Source organism: Cryptotermes secundus, unplaced genomic scaffold (genome assembly GCF_002891405.2).
Source record: "Cryptotermes secundus unplaced genomic scaffold, Csec_1.0 scaffold369, whole genome shotgun sequence".
In the NCBI taxonomy this organism is placed as follows: Eukaryota; Metazoa; Arthropoda; class Insecta; order Blattodea; family Kalotermitidae; genus Cryptotermes; species Cryptotermes secundus.
Genome location: NW_019725844.1, coordinates 421153 through 439978, shown reverse-complemented (window position 1 = coordinate 439978; position 18826 = coordinate 421153). Strand labels below are relative to the sequence as shown.

The following is an 18826-nucleotide window of genomic DNA, read 5'->3' as shown; positions in this document are numbered from 1 at the left end:
TTTTTTATAACTTAGAAGTCTGAGGTTGTTGAGATTTCAACTCTTAATGAACAAACCAATTGCTGGGGTTCAGCCGTTGAGCTGTCGCGGACTGAACACCGGATGTATACAGCACGACAAGATGGCGGCTTCTAGACTCGCCAGTAGGCAACATCTTGCCTGCCAAGCACTGGTTAACGACCAACAAGTTGTAATTCAAGTACATTTTTTTTAAGGAATCGACATTCCAGAATGAATTATAAAATCTAAATTGAATTTATGAAGAAGTTATGAATTACAGCATCTGGAACCAGTCTACTTAGTTCTTCTTAACTATATATTTAATACAATTGTGTATAGTATTTTGTACAGAGATAATTAAACTAGTAGTTTAATTGACTTAAACTGATTAGATGCTTTGACCATATGAGTTGAATGATGACAGCACTGAATAATGTACAGAAATATAGGCATATCAAAAATATGGCGCGCAATCTAACCATATCTGTTAGAGCACGCTAGTGTTTTATTACTTTCCATCTATCCAACAACACCTGACCATTTGCAATGCCGCAGCAAGCCTTGCCAGCAACTGCTGCTAGTTGCTAATTTAAGTAGCGATACCGTTGTCTATGAGACAAGGAACGTTAACTGAGTTAGGTCAGAAGTGGTAGACCTACTTTGTATAGCGAATGCTTGAGATGAATACATTGCCCTGGGGGCTTGAAGCCGTATATTCTGTTCATGTGTGAAATGTGGCTGCAGGCGTACCATCTTTCCCCCGCCCCCAAAACAAGAATGTGGTCGTGTTGAGATCAAAATAGAAGTGATTTCACGGCAGTGTAAGTAGGCATGGTCAGACTTCCATAATTCAGTTCGTTTTAAAGGAAAATATAAAAAAAATAGCTTCGATTACAAAAACAGAATTGCGTAAAAAGACACAGGTTGTGCATGAATTAAGTCTTCCTGTTGCATTTATCTGTCCAGCCAATTCATAATCTTATCATGTATGTACAGTCGAGTTCAGAATTTACGACAAAAGAATCTGAAATTGTAACATTAATTTTTTTCTGCAATGTACAACGCTATATAAAGCTCCGGGAGCCGGGATAGCTCCGTCGGCGAAGAGATGGGTTACGGGCTGGATGGCCGTGGTTCGATTTCCAGCAGGGGTAAGAGCCGTTTCTCTTCTCCCTAGCTTCCAGACCGTCTGAGAACCAACAAGTCTCCCATCAAACGGATACCTGGGGATCTTTACCCTGAGGTAAAGCGTCCGGGGCTTGAAGCTGACCACTTATCTCCATCTGGTGCCGAGGTAAAAATGATGGAGCCCTACCTCTACTCCCCCAAACATCTTCATGGCGTGATAGTTAATTAAACACATGGACAATTTTAAGTTTTAGCTAAAATTCCGCAACGCTATGGAAAGGACCTCCACCTTGCTGTCTTCTATTCAGTACCAGATCAATCCTCGAAATTATGAAGGCGTTATGGAGTGAGGAAAGAAATTATAATGAAAATCATTATTCTCGCCACAGCATTTCAAAAATGTATTAGACTGGGAGATGCGTAAGTGTCCGCACACTTGGTAGCCGTTCTCCCTAATGTGCCTCCTCTTCACTGTCCTGTGTCGTGTCACTGCCATCGCCGTATTTGTCCAGCGTAATCTGATTTCATTATTGCCAAACGGGCAGGAACCTTAATACACCAGAAATAATGTCTGTTGTAAAAACGTAGTACAGAAATAATTGCATCGAAGTCGTTTCGTTATAGCATTCCGGACTGTGGCGCCTTGCAGACGGATACCAACGTTTCGTAAGAAAATGCTGCCTCCATGATCTGGGTTGCAGGATGATAATACGCAACCCTGAAAATGGAGGCAATATGTTTTTCCCCAAACTCGGTGTTCCTCTGCAAGATTACACACGATGTCACAAACCGGAATGCTAGAGTCTAAGTAATTACCACTTTGAAGACCTCCAANTTGAAGACCTCCAAGACTTCAGGAACGATGTTGTCTTGGACCATCTGAAATTTAAGCACTCACATGGGCAGCTTCTTCAATTTTCGACCCAAGTATTTTCAGTTACATATGCGCACAGGATTGGAATATCTGTTAGTGTGACAACAGAAGAGAACAAGTTGCCAGCTTCTCGGGCTATTGTTCGATGTCTATGGAAATCGACTCAAAAGGAAGTAGCACTGCGCTTCAATCAAACATCCGCTGTATTGATCTGGACTGAAATGGTTTCTCTAAGATAGTACACTCAGAAGTTTGCACTTCTATGACATTTTTCTAAACGAGTGATGCTATTTTCCAGATGATCTAATGAAAAAAAAAAATATGACCTGATTAGACGAATTTCAAAGAGTCTGATCACATTAAGAGACAGAACTGGTTTTACTGAAACGTAGCAGATTCCTACGTTACAATTTCGACCGAGTTTCTGTGTGCGCTGACGCTTCCTTCTACAGTTCTGAAGGACTGGTAACCGAAAATCATACATGTAAATGATATGAGCTACCTAAAAATTCACGCAGGATGCAATCCTTCGCATTTTCGAGTGAACAAACCCCCCGTTCGTCTTTGAACAGAGCTTACCGGAAAAGTGAGTAGAAACAGAGGTTCCAGTGAGTGGCCAACAGGATCACCGGATCTGACATAAATATAGTCTTTCCCGTGGGGTGGAAATGTACATAGGATACACACGAAGATCAGTAACGCGAATCAACTCAGGAAGTACACTGAAGAGGCGTGCAGCATTATTTATAAAAGAGTGTCAATGAATATCTCAAACAAACTCCATGGTCTGTAGTCCGCAAGCGAACTATACCGACCGGGAGACCGCCGCTTGTCGGCGAAGTTAGTGCCAACTTTTGCGGATAGAAAGTGTCACTTGGTCAGCGCAACGGATCCCCACAGCCGTTAATCTCGGTTTTCTATACCGGAGCTGCTATTTCCCTGAAATCACTCCTCAGTTATCCTCACGAGGCTGACTGAAACCCGTTCAGAAAATCTGGTAACGCCCTGTATCTGTAGCCAGGAAATCTGACCACTAGACCACAGACGCGGTCAAAGAAAGATCTCAGTTGTATTTAAAAGCTGATGGTAAGGAAATAAAAGAAGTAGCTAATTTTCAATTAAGGCTGTTATTCCACTTTCATAATTACAGTAAATATGGACTTCAATACTGACGTGCATTCCTTCAAGTGGGAAGCGCCTTGTGTACCTGTCTGTGAAATGACTTTTGACTATCCAGAAAGACTTGTATCATCGCCGTTACTTTCATCCTGGAGTAGAGGCCGTGAGATCGTAACTCAGACGAAGTTCCAACAATCCATTAGTGTTCCGACACTCACCACAAATTACAATCTTCCTTTATTCATTTTTGTGCTTGTCATGACTACGCGTTTTGCTGCTCAGTTTAAAAGCGTCAGAAAGAGAGCTGCTGTACTGAAGCGACAAGGGAGTCGTGTTAGCGGCTGTTATGAACGCTGAAATATCGCCTGTGTGCATGGAAACAGAACTTTCAAGTTGCTAAATCACTTCCTACTAGCGTGTCTGTGCAGGAAACCTGCATTGCATTGCAGAAACTACAGTAAAACTACATTATAATGCGCCTCGCTATACCGCGGGTTTAGTCGTGTCTCTCAAAACGGTTCCACTTATATTCCTTGCAAACAACTTTGTTTCTAATTATACTGTGATTTCTTTTCTTCGTAAACAACTCCTTTCAAACGACTACGTCTATTCGGTCGCTCTGAGTGATTAATATGACCTTGCACCTGATCGGTGGTTTGCTAAGGAGATACCGATGCTTCTCTGCTTGAGCTGCGGGAAAGGCCCGCAGTGCTGGAATTTGTGTGGATGATGACAGAAAGATTGAAGGACTGTATGAGACTGAGATCCCTAAATTTAAAAAAGTATTGGATAGTATCACTGAAGTGATTAATTTGATGGAAAGACAGGGTAATGTAATGTATGTAAAGGGGTCCATACACGTACGAGTCTGGCTCGCGATTCCGGCTCGGCGAGCTTGACTCGGGAGCCGGGCTCGGATTAATTTCACCACAAATGCGTGAGCTGACTCCCAACTTTGCGACCCACACACGAACGAGTTTGGCTCATTGGAACCCGACTCACGAGCCAGACTCGTACGTGTATGAGCCCCTTAAGGGGTGGGCCATGAAAACCGGCCCCCGCACTGCGACTTTCAATGATCTATAAAGACACGGTAACTGTGATGGTCTCCTTCTTCTACATTTACAAAACATTGAGGCACTATGCTACAAGCCGGTCGCGGGTTCAAGTCCCGATGAGGTCATTGGATTTTTTTCAATTGACCTAATCCTTCCAGCCTCACTATGGCCCTGGGGTCGACTCAACCTCTAACAGAAATGAGTACCAGGAATATTCTTGGCGGTAAAGGGACGCCGGCGCGTAGAGCTGACAACCTTTGCCGCCATCTATGAGCCGATTGTCTAGATAATGTGGGAACCTCAACATCTCACAACGTGTGGGCCTCCACGGCCTGTTACAGGTATACCTTTACTTTTACTTACTTACTTTTAAGAAGTATTCGGCCAAGAAACGCCATCAGCTGTTGCGCCAAAAGAAAATATGGGATTATTTTAAAAACATCGTTTAAATAAAGCCTAAGTTTAAATAAACCTAACTTCGATACTATTTTACTGTAATTTTATATTAACTTTGTTATAAACGAAAACTTCACGTTAAAGAAATTATTTCTCGCGGTACTACCGGAAACAGCGTGGGCTGCCGATATGGCGGCTCTTCAGTCCCCTGACACCCACGCAATAGCGCAGTTCTACTCTACTGTGACAAGACGCCTGAAGGCCGGAAAGGTGCATTCAGAGAAGCAGAACAGAAATGTCAAAGTGTTGCCCGTAGAGTGTCACCATTACGCTTTAAAGCTGTTCGTTAAATTACGTAAGGTAAAGGTAAATGTGCCGGCCACGGTAGCCGAGCGGTCTAAGGCATGCACTGCCTTCGCTCGCTCGGAAATCGGGATCGTGGGTTCGAATCCCACTCAGGGCATGGATGTTTTGTTTGTGTGTGTGCGTTTTTCTGTGTTTGTATACAGGTAGAGGCCTTGCGACGAGCTGATCACCCGCACAAGGAGTCCTACCGAATGTGTAAGATCTAGAAAAACCGAAGTGAACGGAGAAGTTCATGGAGGTAGGCCTAGGCCCACTGGGGCTGTAGTGCTAAGGAAAAAGAAAAGGTAAAATTGTTCCCGTGCTTAATTAAGCACTATGCCATGGAGACGTATGGGGGAGTGAAGGTATATTTCCACCATTCTTGACCTCGACATTAGGTGGTAGTGGTCGCCTTCCCCTTCCTCTGCCGATTTACCCACGATGAAATAGCCTCCTTCCGTTACACGTAGGAGCGGAGAACGGATGGTCCCAAGAGCCGGTCTGGACGGTATGGAGAAGCGAAAGACCTTGCCCCAGCTGGGAATCGAGCCCTGGCTATACAGATTGAGCTATCTCAGGTCTCTGTTAAATTACATATCATTGGAAACTCTGTTTTTCTGTAATGTAGATATATTGATTTTCAATATGCCTCTGGATGGTTAGGTTCTGAAGTTTCATGTCGTTTCTTTTTACTTTCTGTTGGTGTACCAGTTGTCAATAAGGAATAGTGGCGATAATCATTGTTATGTGATTAACGACAAGTTACACTTGTGTGTGAAATGAACTCGAGCTATATTGGAAACGGGCAAAGAATTTCCATGGATCATCCCCCCCAAGTTCTTTTCTACGCATCCCTTACTACCCCCACCACTTTTCCCCTCGTAAGACTGAATTGCTGGCTTAATATTGTTAGGCGAGGAGGTGCAGCAGGCAAGGTATGGTGGCAGGGGTGAGTGCGCTAGCACTTCATATCCCCACCGCCAGTGAGAATTATTTGGCCGGCTCACGTACAGTAGCTGCTACTTATAAGCTAGTTTTAAAGAATGCATAGCGTTTAAGTTGTTTCAGGGTTCCCATGAAAACGGTAACGAAGTTCAGAATTCCGTAAAATTCTGGGAAATTTTTGATTAGCTGACCAACTGACGGCATCAGAAAAATGACTCAGCGCCATGAAATTAGTTAATTTGTTAAGCTGATGAAATTGTATTTCACAATATTAATGTCACGTGGTGGTTCAGGAGCGTTTAACATTTCATTTAAAATCATTAAAACTAAGTGAGATTTGAGGTTCCTACAGCGGTGACTATGAAGATTCCTGTTCTCTGGGGTGTGACACCGTGTAGTTTGGTAGATAGGCATCAAAGTTTCAGTAAGTTCAACTGATGGCTTAGTTACTTACATCTCAGGCCGCGCCATAGCTCAAGCGGCTAGTCGCTGGCTTTTCCCACTGAGGCGGCCCGGGTTCGATCCCGGGACTGGTCAAGTGGGATTTGTGATGGACAAAGTGGCGCTGGGGCAGGTTTTCTCCGAGTACTTCGGTTTCCCCTGCAAATCTTCATGGCACCATCTGCTCCACAATCACCCTCACCTATCATCTGGGGCTGATACAATAGGCTAGAAGTGGCCGCAGTACAAGGGACTAAGTCCCACCCCACTAGCAATAAAAAAATTACTTACATCTTGGAACCCCAAAAAATGTGGTGAGCGGCTGGGTTGTTAAAATGCATTCAGTCATTATGAGTAAGTTCCGAACATGTATAGAGCAGGTGAGCAAAGTCTGACTTCCCCTTCTGGCTGAATATTAATCTGACATGCCCAGACTAATTCTGTATATTTTCCGTTAGGGTCAGGGAACTATCAATTCCAGAACCACCACTTGACGTTTCTGAGAGTAAATTCAAATGTTGCTTCAGTATTTACGAATGCGATGCAAACAAAACGGTGCATATGTTGCATATGTTTCTTTGTCCACAGAAATCCCAAAGATCTCGAACACACAAGCAACAGCGGGGAGTGACGAAGGTGGCGGGGGTGCGGGAGGCGGAAGAGGTAAGTAAGTGCTGTTGTTTTCAGTTACTTTAATTGCTTTGCTCAACTTGAGGCAGTTCAGTTTTTGAAAGCTGGAAAGTTTATTTTGTCGTAAAAGTAAAAATGTAGGAGGGCAATCAGTGGCATAGGCAAACATCGTCTTTTCTGGGAAAGAGGTTGCGTCATCGTTAGTGATGTCCGTTGCGTCACAATTAAAAGCTTATTACATTCTATTTCCAACGCAATATGAATATATGCAGGGTTTTTCTACGTAATATTGCGTATTCAAGTTTCGTAGAGAACAGGTACAGGTGAAGTTGCGCCATAGTTCAAGTGGTTAGTCGCTGGCTTCCCACCACGGTGGTCCGGGTTCTATCCCGGGTCTGGTCAAGTGAGATTTGTGGTGGACAAAGTGGTGCTGGGGCGGATTTTCTCGAGTACTTCGGTTTCCTCTGCCAATCTTCATTCCACCAAACTCTCCATCATAATAATCACCCGAAACAGGCTACAATAGGCTGATCAGTGGCCGCCGTGCCGAGTGGACCCAGTTGGGCTCCACCCCCCACTAAGCGAATTAGCGAATTAAGGTGAAGTTATCCCTGTAACAGGCTGTGAAGACCCGTAGGGTTGAGAGAGTCAGGGCTCCCACATTTTCACTAGACAATCGGCTCACAGATGGCGATAATGTTGTCAGCCTTACGCACCAGCCGCGTTTTACCCCCAGGATAATTCCTGATACTGTATATGATAAGTGAATTATGAAACAGAAACAATGTGAAGGAAAACTGAGAAAAATCACGTAAACCCTATGATGTCCGTCTTCGTGCCGAGACTTGAAGTTTATTCGCCCCGAAAATGAGAAAAGTATGCCACCTACTCTACCATGAAGTCCTGTTCACATGTAAATATTCCATCTGTTGTTATGCAAGTTGGCTTTAATTTAGTCTAGCCACGTGACTGGCTCCCCGAAGACTACGGGTGTGTCTGCACCACGGCAACTCACGGCTACACTATTGTCGCTGTAGCCACTGTCTCCGTGTAGAATGCAATGGTCAAGTCACGTCTGCATATAACCATAACACGCCAAGCGTCTTCATTCTATCCTCTGCTTACTGCGAGGTTGCGGACCTCATAGGAAACGGCCCTAAAGGAACTGCTCCCCAGAGAACACAGCAATATAAGGAGGAAGCAAGGGGCAGTCGTGTCGCAACTAATGAAATTTGTCTTCCCTTTTTGACTTTTGCTGACGCCTTTCTAGACTGAGAAAATAGTCCCACGTGAATTTGCTTCCGACACATTCTCATATGCTACGGCAAAACTCTTCTTTCTTCGAACATTACATCTATGGAAGGCTTCGAGAAATCAGAGGTCAAGCTTAACAGAAAGACATTTTGAAACCTAAACACGATGCAATATTATGGTTTCTTATAGTTAACAGTAAGTGGGTCGCATTCCGTAGTCTAGGGGTAACGTTCCCACCTCATGACTCAAGGTACGCGGGTTCAAACCCGGCGGAGGTCGTGGAATTTTTAAGGGCGGAAAAAATTCAGGGAACAAGTTTTCCGGGAGGGACTTTCAGCCGTGGGTCCCGTGTCGTAGATTTATGGCAAGTAAACGAACCTCATATCTCTAGGAGACCTCTGAGCTAAATTAGGCAAATTTTCCCGCCCAAGTAGTTTCCAATGCCTCCGGTAGATGGGGAAAGTATTAGGTACCACTGCCAGATGAGGGCCGACCTCTCTGGCAGAAAGGGACTGATAACGGGCACCACTACCGGTAGGGTATGGAGACAGTAGAAATTAAAGGGGGATGCACAATGGACCAATAACTGGTCTAAGTGCATGGGGAAACCCACCTCCTCCAACAATGAATGAATGAATGAAGTGGGTCGCATTCCCGTCAAGATAACAATTGGTTTCGGTGGATTAAGTAACGTAACGCAGACGTGAAATTATTCAATTAATTTTAAAAAATTATTTTATGAGATATTATGCCCTATATTCTGGTAAGTTTCTACCAAAGTCTTGGAGGACTCCGTTACTTACATTTCCTGAGTATAAGAACAGAAACGAGCTGAAGACAGGGACAGTTATATCAAATTATATGGTGTCACATTCCAGAAGACTGCCGCAAGAACGTGAAATGTCACACATTCTAATTATTGTCAATCACATGTAGAGTTATTTCAGTTCCGGAAGTGAAAATTTAGCTGCACATATATTTGCAGAGAGTAGTTTATGCTAGCATTTAACCGTACTTAAACGGTAACTGGATTAACCACATGGTAAAAAGTGTTACAAACAAACAATCTTCGTGGGTTTAGTCCGCAAGCGAATTATACCGACCGACCGAGCGACTGCCGCTTGTCGGCGAAGTTAGTGACAACTTTAGCGATAGAGGGTGTCGCGTGGTCAGCATAACGGATCCCCACGGCCGTTACTTTCGGTTTTCTAGACCGGAGCCGCTATTTCCTTGAAATAGTTCCTCAATTATCCTCACGAGGCTGAGTGGACCCCGTTCCAGAACCACTACTTCTCAGAAAATCTGGTAGCGCCGGGAATCGAACCCGGATCTCGGGATCTGTAGCTAGGAACTCTGACCAATAGCCCACAGAGGTGGTAAAAAGCGTTACACTTATAAAAATATTAAAAACAACGAGATCACTAAATCAAAAATATGGAACTCAATATTCCTGCCTAGATTTTCGTTAAGTGGCCTCCATGTGCGTGGATTGCTGTCTCTGCGTTTGTAAACGCCCTTCGTAGCTTCATATTTATCTTTAGTTATTTTGAGACCCAACTGGCTTGAACAGAAGTCTAAAGAAATATTCGCTATATTCCCGAATGTGCGAAAATGCTGTCCGATATTTTCAGTTTAGACACAAGAAAAGATAACATAATTTATTCAAGTGTGATATTATAACATGTTAATGTTAATGTAATTCATTCGAAGCCTAATGAAATCAAAACCCATTAATGACAACGCAATATATTCAAGGCGTAATGCCATTTTCCATCTGTTATTTTTGTCATATAATCTTACAGTCAACGGTAACAAATTCCACGGTGATACATCCCTAAGAAGGTAGTGGTTGCTCAGATATTCCCTGTTCCTTATATATATATATATAGCTTTTCCTCGTCCCGAGCCAAATGCATCTGTCCTATTTCTTTATGAACCACAAATGAAATTCATTGTTGAAAGTATGAAGATGCTTTATAGACCCGGACCTCACTTCGACAGTTTCGGATGTACCGTCAGGTCTAAAGCACCAGCGTAAAAAGCCAAGATTCTTAAGAGCTGAGAAGGGACAAAGAAACTGCATTTATTTAAACACACATACAAACACAGATAATCGAGGATGAAGGGGTTATGTAAGATTTGAGGTTTCCACGGCGGTGACTATGAAGAATGCCGTCTTCTTGGATGTGGCGCCTTGCAAATTTTGTGTGAACCGACGTTTCGGAGTAATATATTACCTCCATCTTCAGGGTAGAAAGATCGGCGAACGAGGAACCAGCGTGAGCAAGTGCAGACTAGAGCCACCTGATCACGTTGGTTCCTCGTTCGCAGATCTTTCTACCCTGAAGATGGAGGCAATATATTACTCCGAAACGTCGGTTCACACTAAATCTGCAAGACACCACATTCCGGAAGACGGCATCTTCAAGAAGGTGTTAAATGCAACAGAATAAATTTTAAATAATCGTTTCAAATTTCGCTGTGGCGGCATCTCCATCAGATATTTCCTCGTAGGGACCTGTGACGTATATCGTGATGATTATGAATGTGATAAACGGGTACTCTGATATTGGTGCTGGCGGCTACGTTGCGACACGTGTGTGCAGCATGACGTTTAGTTTGGAGGAGCAGGCCAGCAGGCTGCCATGTTGCAAGAAATCGGAAATGCACCCCGCAGGGACGCTTTTAATGTTTTGTTCGCTTTCTTTACACGCAGTCAATCACTCTAACTGGCTGTAACAATATTTACATGAAAGAAAAGTAGCTAGTAATTCCAGATTACCTGTTCAGGTTGTAAAATGTAATAAAATGAAATCATTGTTGTAATATTTAATGTCACTTCTGGTTAAAAACCTTGAATAGTTTAGTTTACTGTTCACTGGGATCCGTTTCAAAAGCTGGCTAAAAGTTTCAGGGAAAACGCTTACCATATTTGATACCCCATAAGTCATAAAGCATGCCGTCTTGCACTCAATGAAGTAAAAGACAAAGTTATTTCTGTGCTTAATTAATTATGCAGTACGTCATGAAGACATGGAGGAGTGATTGTATAGCTCCATCATTCTAAAACGCAGCGCTGGATGGAAATAAGTGGCCAGTTTGACGTAATCGTTGCTTCATCCCTGGATAAGATCGAACTGTCTTGATTCTGCCGGGAATCGAACGCCGACTCTTCGGTCGTCCACCCGCCAGTTTAGACTCTATTTTTTATTGCTAGTGGGGTGGGACTAAGTCGCTTGTACTGTGGCCACTTCTGGCCTATTGTACCAGCCCCAGGTGATAGGTGAGGGTGATTGTGGAGCAGTTGGTGGAATACGAATTGGCAGGGAAGACCGAAGTATTAGGAGAAAACCTGCCACGGTGTCACTTTGTCCACCACAAATCCCACATGACATGACCCGGGCTCGAACCCGGGCCGCCGCTGTGGGAAGTCGGATACTAAGCACCTCCGTTATGGCATGGCCTATCCCTACATTATATTGTTACAGAATACGTAGGCCTGACTGCATTCTGCTATGATCCCGCAGGAATTCTGAATTTTAATTCGAATCTCCTGTATCAATTTCCAGAGCCAAAACAAAACAACGAATCTCCCATTCCTTGTTTAATTGCTTTGAAAAATGAGTTATAGCTATACAAATCGAGTAAGAAAAATTAGTTTTCCCCCAGCCAGGTTATAACTTAATGTAAGAAATTAAAACACATTGAGAATTCTACATGCTCTCAATAGCTCTCAGGATCTACCGCTTAACGTATTCTGTAGAATAAGAAAAAGAAGACTAATGACAAGACTGCTGGAATAAAAATCAAAATTAAAACTTTAAAATTGATTTTTTAATTTCTCTTCCTTTCGTGTTGACGGTAGACATAATCTCAGGAACGCATGCGCAAAGATGTGGAAGAGACTTCCAGTATTAATATGAAATGAAGATCGTCTGACGTGAATTGTGAAACACCATGAAGAGGTTCGCCAGCCTGTTATATGTCGGGGTGTCCCCACGAGATAATATTATAGCTCAATTAAAATTCTATTCTATTAAGGAAAACAAAAATGTCAGTTGAAGCAGAGCAGGGGTGGCCAGCTACTCTCTTACGCGGAGGGTACTCAAAATGGTGTTTCTTCCCCCATGGTTAAGGTGGTTATGCGTTAACGCAATTTCCTGTGGACATTTTAGTGAAGACTAAATGATAAAAGCAAGACAAAAGGATAAGCACAATGGACCATTGTAGGTCGCGGTGCGAGGGCCGAGGAGGTCTACCCCTCCTGCAGACATTCATACATTCAAGACAAAAGGATTATCAAACAAAAAAAAAGTGGATATCATAAAAGTTAAAGGAACTGGATATCTTCCAATGACAAGGTCAGTGACAGCGAAGGAACAGAAAATGTTTCGTTTCACGCAGTTTGAATTCAGTGGTCCACTAATCAGAGCCCAACAATAGCGCAGGCGTAAATCTTGTGAACCGTAAATATAGGGATAACATTCTGTATTTAAGCATCATGGTGTGTTACTATATAACGTACTGTTTATTGCACTACACAGTCCGTCAACAATGCAACAAATTGTTCCTTCTCACTTACACTTTCACTTTCGACACAACATGTTTCGGCCCTAAATGGCCATCTTCAGGTGTCTTTCTATGTTAAAACTGCTGCACTTCACAAATATTCGACTGCACGCTTCATGATATAAAACGTCATACTCGTAGTCAATTGGTATGCGCTAAAATAGCACACGCTGTAGTTCGCTTAATTTAAATCCATGAAATCTATTAACATTTTCTATTAAAATTTCCTTTTTTTTAATTCTTATTACGCTTCACAAGGGGTCGTCGTCCACTTGTTTTGATCTGTATCCTTTACTTCAGATGTTTTATTGAGGCAGCCTGTTTTTCTATTCGTAATCCCGTCGTTGTGTTACTTCTGCAATCTGTAATATTGCCCGTTGCTTGTGCATTGTTCCCTCTAGAGGTGTGTAGTGTTGCCTAATTACACTGACATCCTTGTCCCCAGTGCTGTGTTCGCAACTGCATCCTTCAAAACTCCAATCAGATGCGACACTGTAGGGCGGAAAAACATATGGAGGACCTCTCCTTCAGTCTCACGAAAACATGAGAAACGTAAGCGTAAGAAGGCACTCTGATACTCTGAAAATAAGTCTTTTAAGTAAGTTGTAAGATTTGAAGTTTTCACGGCGGTGACTATGAAGAATGCCGTCTTCTGGGATATGGCGCCGTGTACATCGTGTATGAACAGACATTCCTCCGAAACGTCGGTTCACACAAGATCTACACGACGCCACATCCCAGAAGACGGCTCACACTACCAATTCATGGGCAAGCTGGCTTTAGCCTTGAAACATGGATACCCCTGGCCTGGCGCTACCGGATTCTTAAGAACCTTCTTCAATTATATCTTGAGCCTCAGGCCTCAGAAAGCAATGCCTAACAAACGTTTCCCTTTAATAACAAATTTAAAACCGCTAACTAACTCGGATCGCGCATTTTGAAGGGTCGTTATTTCACGACATACAAACACGGAGACTTAAAAGACCAGCGTGTCTGCACTGTGTGCTGATACGTCAGGAAATCAGATCGCGAACAACAGGAAACAAGGACTGTTGCTTCACATATTAAATATTTTTCATAATACAGGTTATCCGCTATTCCTACTCACAAATTCACTCATAATATGCAATCCTGAAAAAAAATTCTGAGAAGAATTAATCGTCTACTTTCCTTTGATATGAAACGGACCACATAGAAAATGACGCGTTCAACGGTTCTTCTACTGTTGCGCATGTATTCGTTGTAGTGGTAACGATTTTATCGGGCATTTGCCTAGCAGCGATAGTGGGTTACACATATGGGCACAGTGAATAATGAGAGGTATTTATGAAGCACGTCACTAAGATGGGCACAGATGCCATGATATACACGGTGTGTCCATGATCCATTAGGACTTTTTTTTTTTGCGCCTTGCAATGCCATCTGTTGGCGAGTTGTGACGTTAAGATTATTGAAGTTTCAGCTGTGGCTGTCTATAATTTCAAAGCGCAAGCATAGCTGCATCATGTGTTCTGACCTTGGATGTAACAGTACTGTTCTGACGCTCGTCGGCAAATGGCGGTTGAACAGAGCGCCAGCATCAAATTTTGTTTGATGTTAGGCAAAACAGCCGGAGAAGCGTACGAAATGATGAAAAGTGTGTACGGTAGTGATTGTTTGAGTCGCTCGAACATTTTTCGATGGTATGCTGTATTTCGTGACGGTAGGGAGGACAGTGAAGACGCTTCACGTGCATTAAAGCCGAGAAAAAGTCGCACTGAAGAAAGTGTGAAAAGAGTGACCGAAAACCTTTCATCAGACAGATGTGTTTCTGCAAGACTCATCGAGGAGCTTTTGGGAATACCAAAAAGTACTGTGCATCAAATTTTGACCGAGGTTTTGGGCTAACGGAAGGTCTGTGCGCGGTTTGTACCGAACGCGCTGTCAGGCGATGTAAAACATGCCAGAGTTGAACACTGCAAAGACATGTTACGGTCCACCTAAAATGATATACAATTTACAAAATCGATTGTTACTGGTGACGAGACATGGTGTTTTCAATATGAGCCTCTCACAAAGTGGCAGAGTGCAGCGTGGTTGAGCCCAACGAAGCCAGCCGAAACCAAAGAAAGTGCGCATGCAAAAGAGTCGAATAAAGACTCTGCTAACAGTTTTCTTCGATTCCAAAGGAATCATTCAAAGTGCATTCTGATTATTACTCTAAGTCCTCAATCGTTTGTGGGCGAGAATTTTTCGAATTCGACCTGAACGAGAGCAGGGTTCCTGGTCGCTCCTCCACGACAATGCCCCACCCCACAAATAGAAGATCGTGCGTGATATTTTGGCCAGAAAAGGGAACACAGTCCTTGATCATCCTCCGTATTCGCCAGATTTGGCTCCAGCAAATTTCTGGTTATTCCCAAAAGTTAAGTGACGATGAAAGGAGACCGTCACGACACCATCCAGGACATCCAAAGGGAATGTACCGCAGTTTTAAATGCGATTCCACAAAAGGAGTATAGTGACTGTTTTCGAAAACTTTTCAATCGATTCCAGCTATGTATTGATTCAGAAGGAGAATATTTTGAATAAGAAGAGTGAAATTTTTAAAATAATTCACGTCTTATATTTTTAATGAACACAATCCTATCAGAACCTGGACACAATGTGTACATATCGAGATGTATAAAAAGTGTTTCAAGTATTCAAAATTTGATAAGGGGGGATACACAGACAGCATGGTGATCGCATAAGCCTACTTTTTTTTAATAAGGACAGTAAACTAAAAATACAATATACATGTTTCCAGAACCTCTTAAATAAATATTTTTCATCAAAATGTCGACAGCTGCCGACAAAGCAGAGCTAGGTACCGACAGACGACACGCAACCAGCACGCGGTGAGTCCCGGTATCCATTTGATAGAGGAGGCTGGGTGTGCCATCTTCAGGTCAAAAATCCTTTTACTCTGAAAATGGAGACGGCAAGTTCCTCCGAAATGCCGTTCCCTATCTATCGCCTTATATTGCGTGACAGCTCCAGACAGTGATCTTCAGTCACCTCCAATCTCACATTCATGCTTCCCCTCCCCCTTGCTGGCTACCATCTGTCGGCCTGTCATCACACTGCTCACAGGAAGCTGTTGCAGGCCGGCTAATTTAGCATCAGCTATAACCGTAACGTGAGAGGAAAGGTGGTGGATTTATGTTTGTAGCCTCGTAATAACATGAAACGGTGACAAATATTGCAGTGGCGGTTGGTGAGGTTATTGCGAATGCTTCTCTGGCCTCTCACATCAGACAGACCCAAATTAAAGGCCTGTTAATTCTATGGGGCACTTCAAACATGAAGAAGAGACATGAGGACGGTCTTTTGATGATTCTTGTGCTCTCTAAATAGTCTACATGCCACCAACGTTTCAAAAGTAAGTAAAAGTGACCCTGTGCTCAATTATTTAAATATTAAGCTACGAATACATACAGGGGAGTGGAGGTATAGCTCCACCATTCTTGACCTCAGCACAGATGGAGGTGAGTGATTAGCTTCCCGTCACGGAAAAGGCCTCCACGGACTGGAACCTGACGTAATGACACAGCAGGCGCACAACAATCATCACGTTATACCTAAAGCTAAAATGTAAATTTGTTCCTGTGTGTTATTAATTAAGCACTATGCCATGGAGACATATGGAGATGGAGGTACAACTCCACCAGTTTAGACCTCGGCACTAGATATGGCCAGCTTCACGCCCTGCCCGCATTTTCCCAGGGAAAGAAGCCTTCGGTACCCATTGGACAGGAGGCTGGGTGTGCCCCAGAGCCGGTCTGGACGCTGTGGAGAAGAGAACCCCGGCCGTCCATCCCGTATTCCGTCGCTTTGTTGGTTTCCTAAATTTGTGTTATTCCTAAGTTCTTTAACGTAGTCACATTTTGAAAGAATGTGTGTAGTTATTGTATTGTGGGTTTTGTTCCGGAGCTTTGCCACGTGACTTTGTTTCACCTATAAAATACTTCTGTATTTATTTCAGACATCAAGTATATTTCTGCTAATTTGATTTGTCTGCATAGGGCAAACTGTGATATAGTGAGCACTATTCATAATGTTAAAACAACTTATGTGACAGTGTTTCCTGCTCGTAGTGGTGCGCCTCTGAAGATGATTCTTTTGAATCGAAACATGTAAGGCGAATAAAGACTGAAGTGTTGTAAACCTGTATGTCATACTGGACTGAAAGTTATCTATTTTGTATATTTTTGCTGTTGCTTGCCTGTTAGGCGTTCTTTAAAGTAACAAATAAATATGTCTTATGTGCAAATCATGTCCGTCCGTCTGACTGGCCTCATATGTATCAGCGCTGAACACACTGAACAGATTATTTACGCCACCTGTTTCAGAACAGCGCGCCAAATTCTGTGTTTTAACCCACAACGATGATAGAAGATTGAGGTAAAGGTAAAAGGTAAAACTATCCCTGTAATAGGCCGAGGAAGCCCATAGGGTTGTGAGACGTCGAGGCTCTCACATTTTCGAGACATTCTGCCCACAGATGGCGGTGAGGTTGTCAGCCTTACGCGCCGGCCGCCCTTTACCCCCAGGAAAATTCTTGATACTCATTTCTGTTAGAGACTGAGTCGATCCCATGTCCATAATACGGCTGGAAGGATTAGGTAAATTCAAAAATCCGATGACCTCATCTGCAATCGAACCCGAAATCTTCCGGCTTGTAGCACAGTGCCTCAATCAGCTACGCTACCGCGTCGAATGGTAAAATGATTAATGAATATTGAATTATAAGGGATGTGGCAAGAGCTGGTCGTGGCCTATTTCGGTTTAGTGCTTTAGTGGCATTTGCCTGGAGGGTCTGGACGAAACGACGTAAAACCTCAGTCAGGTCAGTCGATGTCCGAGCCGAGATTCGAGCCTACTTCTTCACTGTCAGAAAAAGCGCATACATCATTATACTTCGGGTTCCTGGGTTTCGTTTACACCCACAGGCGTCTCCATCAGAAAGATAAATTCTTATTCAGATGGGAAATGGTTCACATTACACGACTGTTCCTTTGGTGAATCATACTGATAAATAAATTTAACAAATTTTCATCTGATACAAGTATTAAGCAGTAGGATGTATCCTGAAGATCTGCTAAAATATAATGAACATTGTGACTCTCTGTGTAACACAATGGTTCCCTGACTTCCATGTTATTGTAACCTGGCCACCTCTTCCTAAATCCGCCACTGGGATGCGGATTGGAATGCCCGCTAATGTTCTCAGTTAATTATTCAGTTGCTGTACGCAAGATTACCCTTGTCGGCGTCGCCCAAGAGCGTCCCGGCGCTGTGTGATTAGCTAACAGCTATGCGGATTTCTCCCTCACAATTTACATCCTTCTTGTGCAGGGTCTTTCAGCAGTTTTATCGCCTCTTGTAAATAGCTGCTGCACACTCAGTAATCAAGCTGCATATTAATTATTCACTTCAAATGAGTTTATATAATTCTGATTGCTGTAATAATCAATTATTGAATCAGCGTCGAAATGTATGATATTACCTCTACTAAACAGGGCAACGGAGCAAATAACAACAAATTCAGTTAATCAGTCTCAGAAATATCCAAATCTTAATTTTTTTTATGAAACTACGACGTTTAAAATTTCAGAGGCGTACAATGGTTTCCAAAATCTTTACTCTTATTCTCAAAAGGAACGTGATTTTGAGAAAAGGCAAATTGGCATCATTGCCGTATAGGCAGGTTATTAATGTCAATCACTTCCAAAATTATTATAATGAAATAAACCTTATAAAAATAAAAATTTATATAAGGAATGTAAGTACCAGCAGCACCTTACCGTAACACAGTAATATAATTATTTAAACTCAAAGTCCTTTCTTCCTAAGCTTCAATAAATCATTAGAAAAAGTCAATCATCAGAAAATACTTAGAAAGTAATATTTTTTTTCCTGTGGCGCTACAGCCCCAATTAGGGCCTAGGCCTACCTCCATGAAACTCTCCGTTTCACTTCGGTTTACTAGATCTTACACAGACGGTAGGACTCCTTGGGCGAGTGATCAGCTCGTCGCAAGTCC

The 18826-nt window shown here is 42.9% G+C and overlaps 1 protein-coding gene across 1 annotated transcript in view; it reads left to right on the top strand.

Moving 5' to 3' along the window:
- Positions 1–18826, top strand: part of LOC111863691 (netrin-3) — a 425919-nt gene that overhangs the window by 369278 nt on the left and 37815 nt on the right. The window contains exon 4 of the mRNA XM_023850223.2: positions 6895–6969. Coding sequence (XP_023705991.1) covers positions 6895–6969 — 75 coding nt within the window. The remainder of the gene's footprint in view (positions 1–6894; positions 6970–18826) is intronic.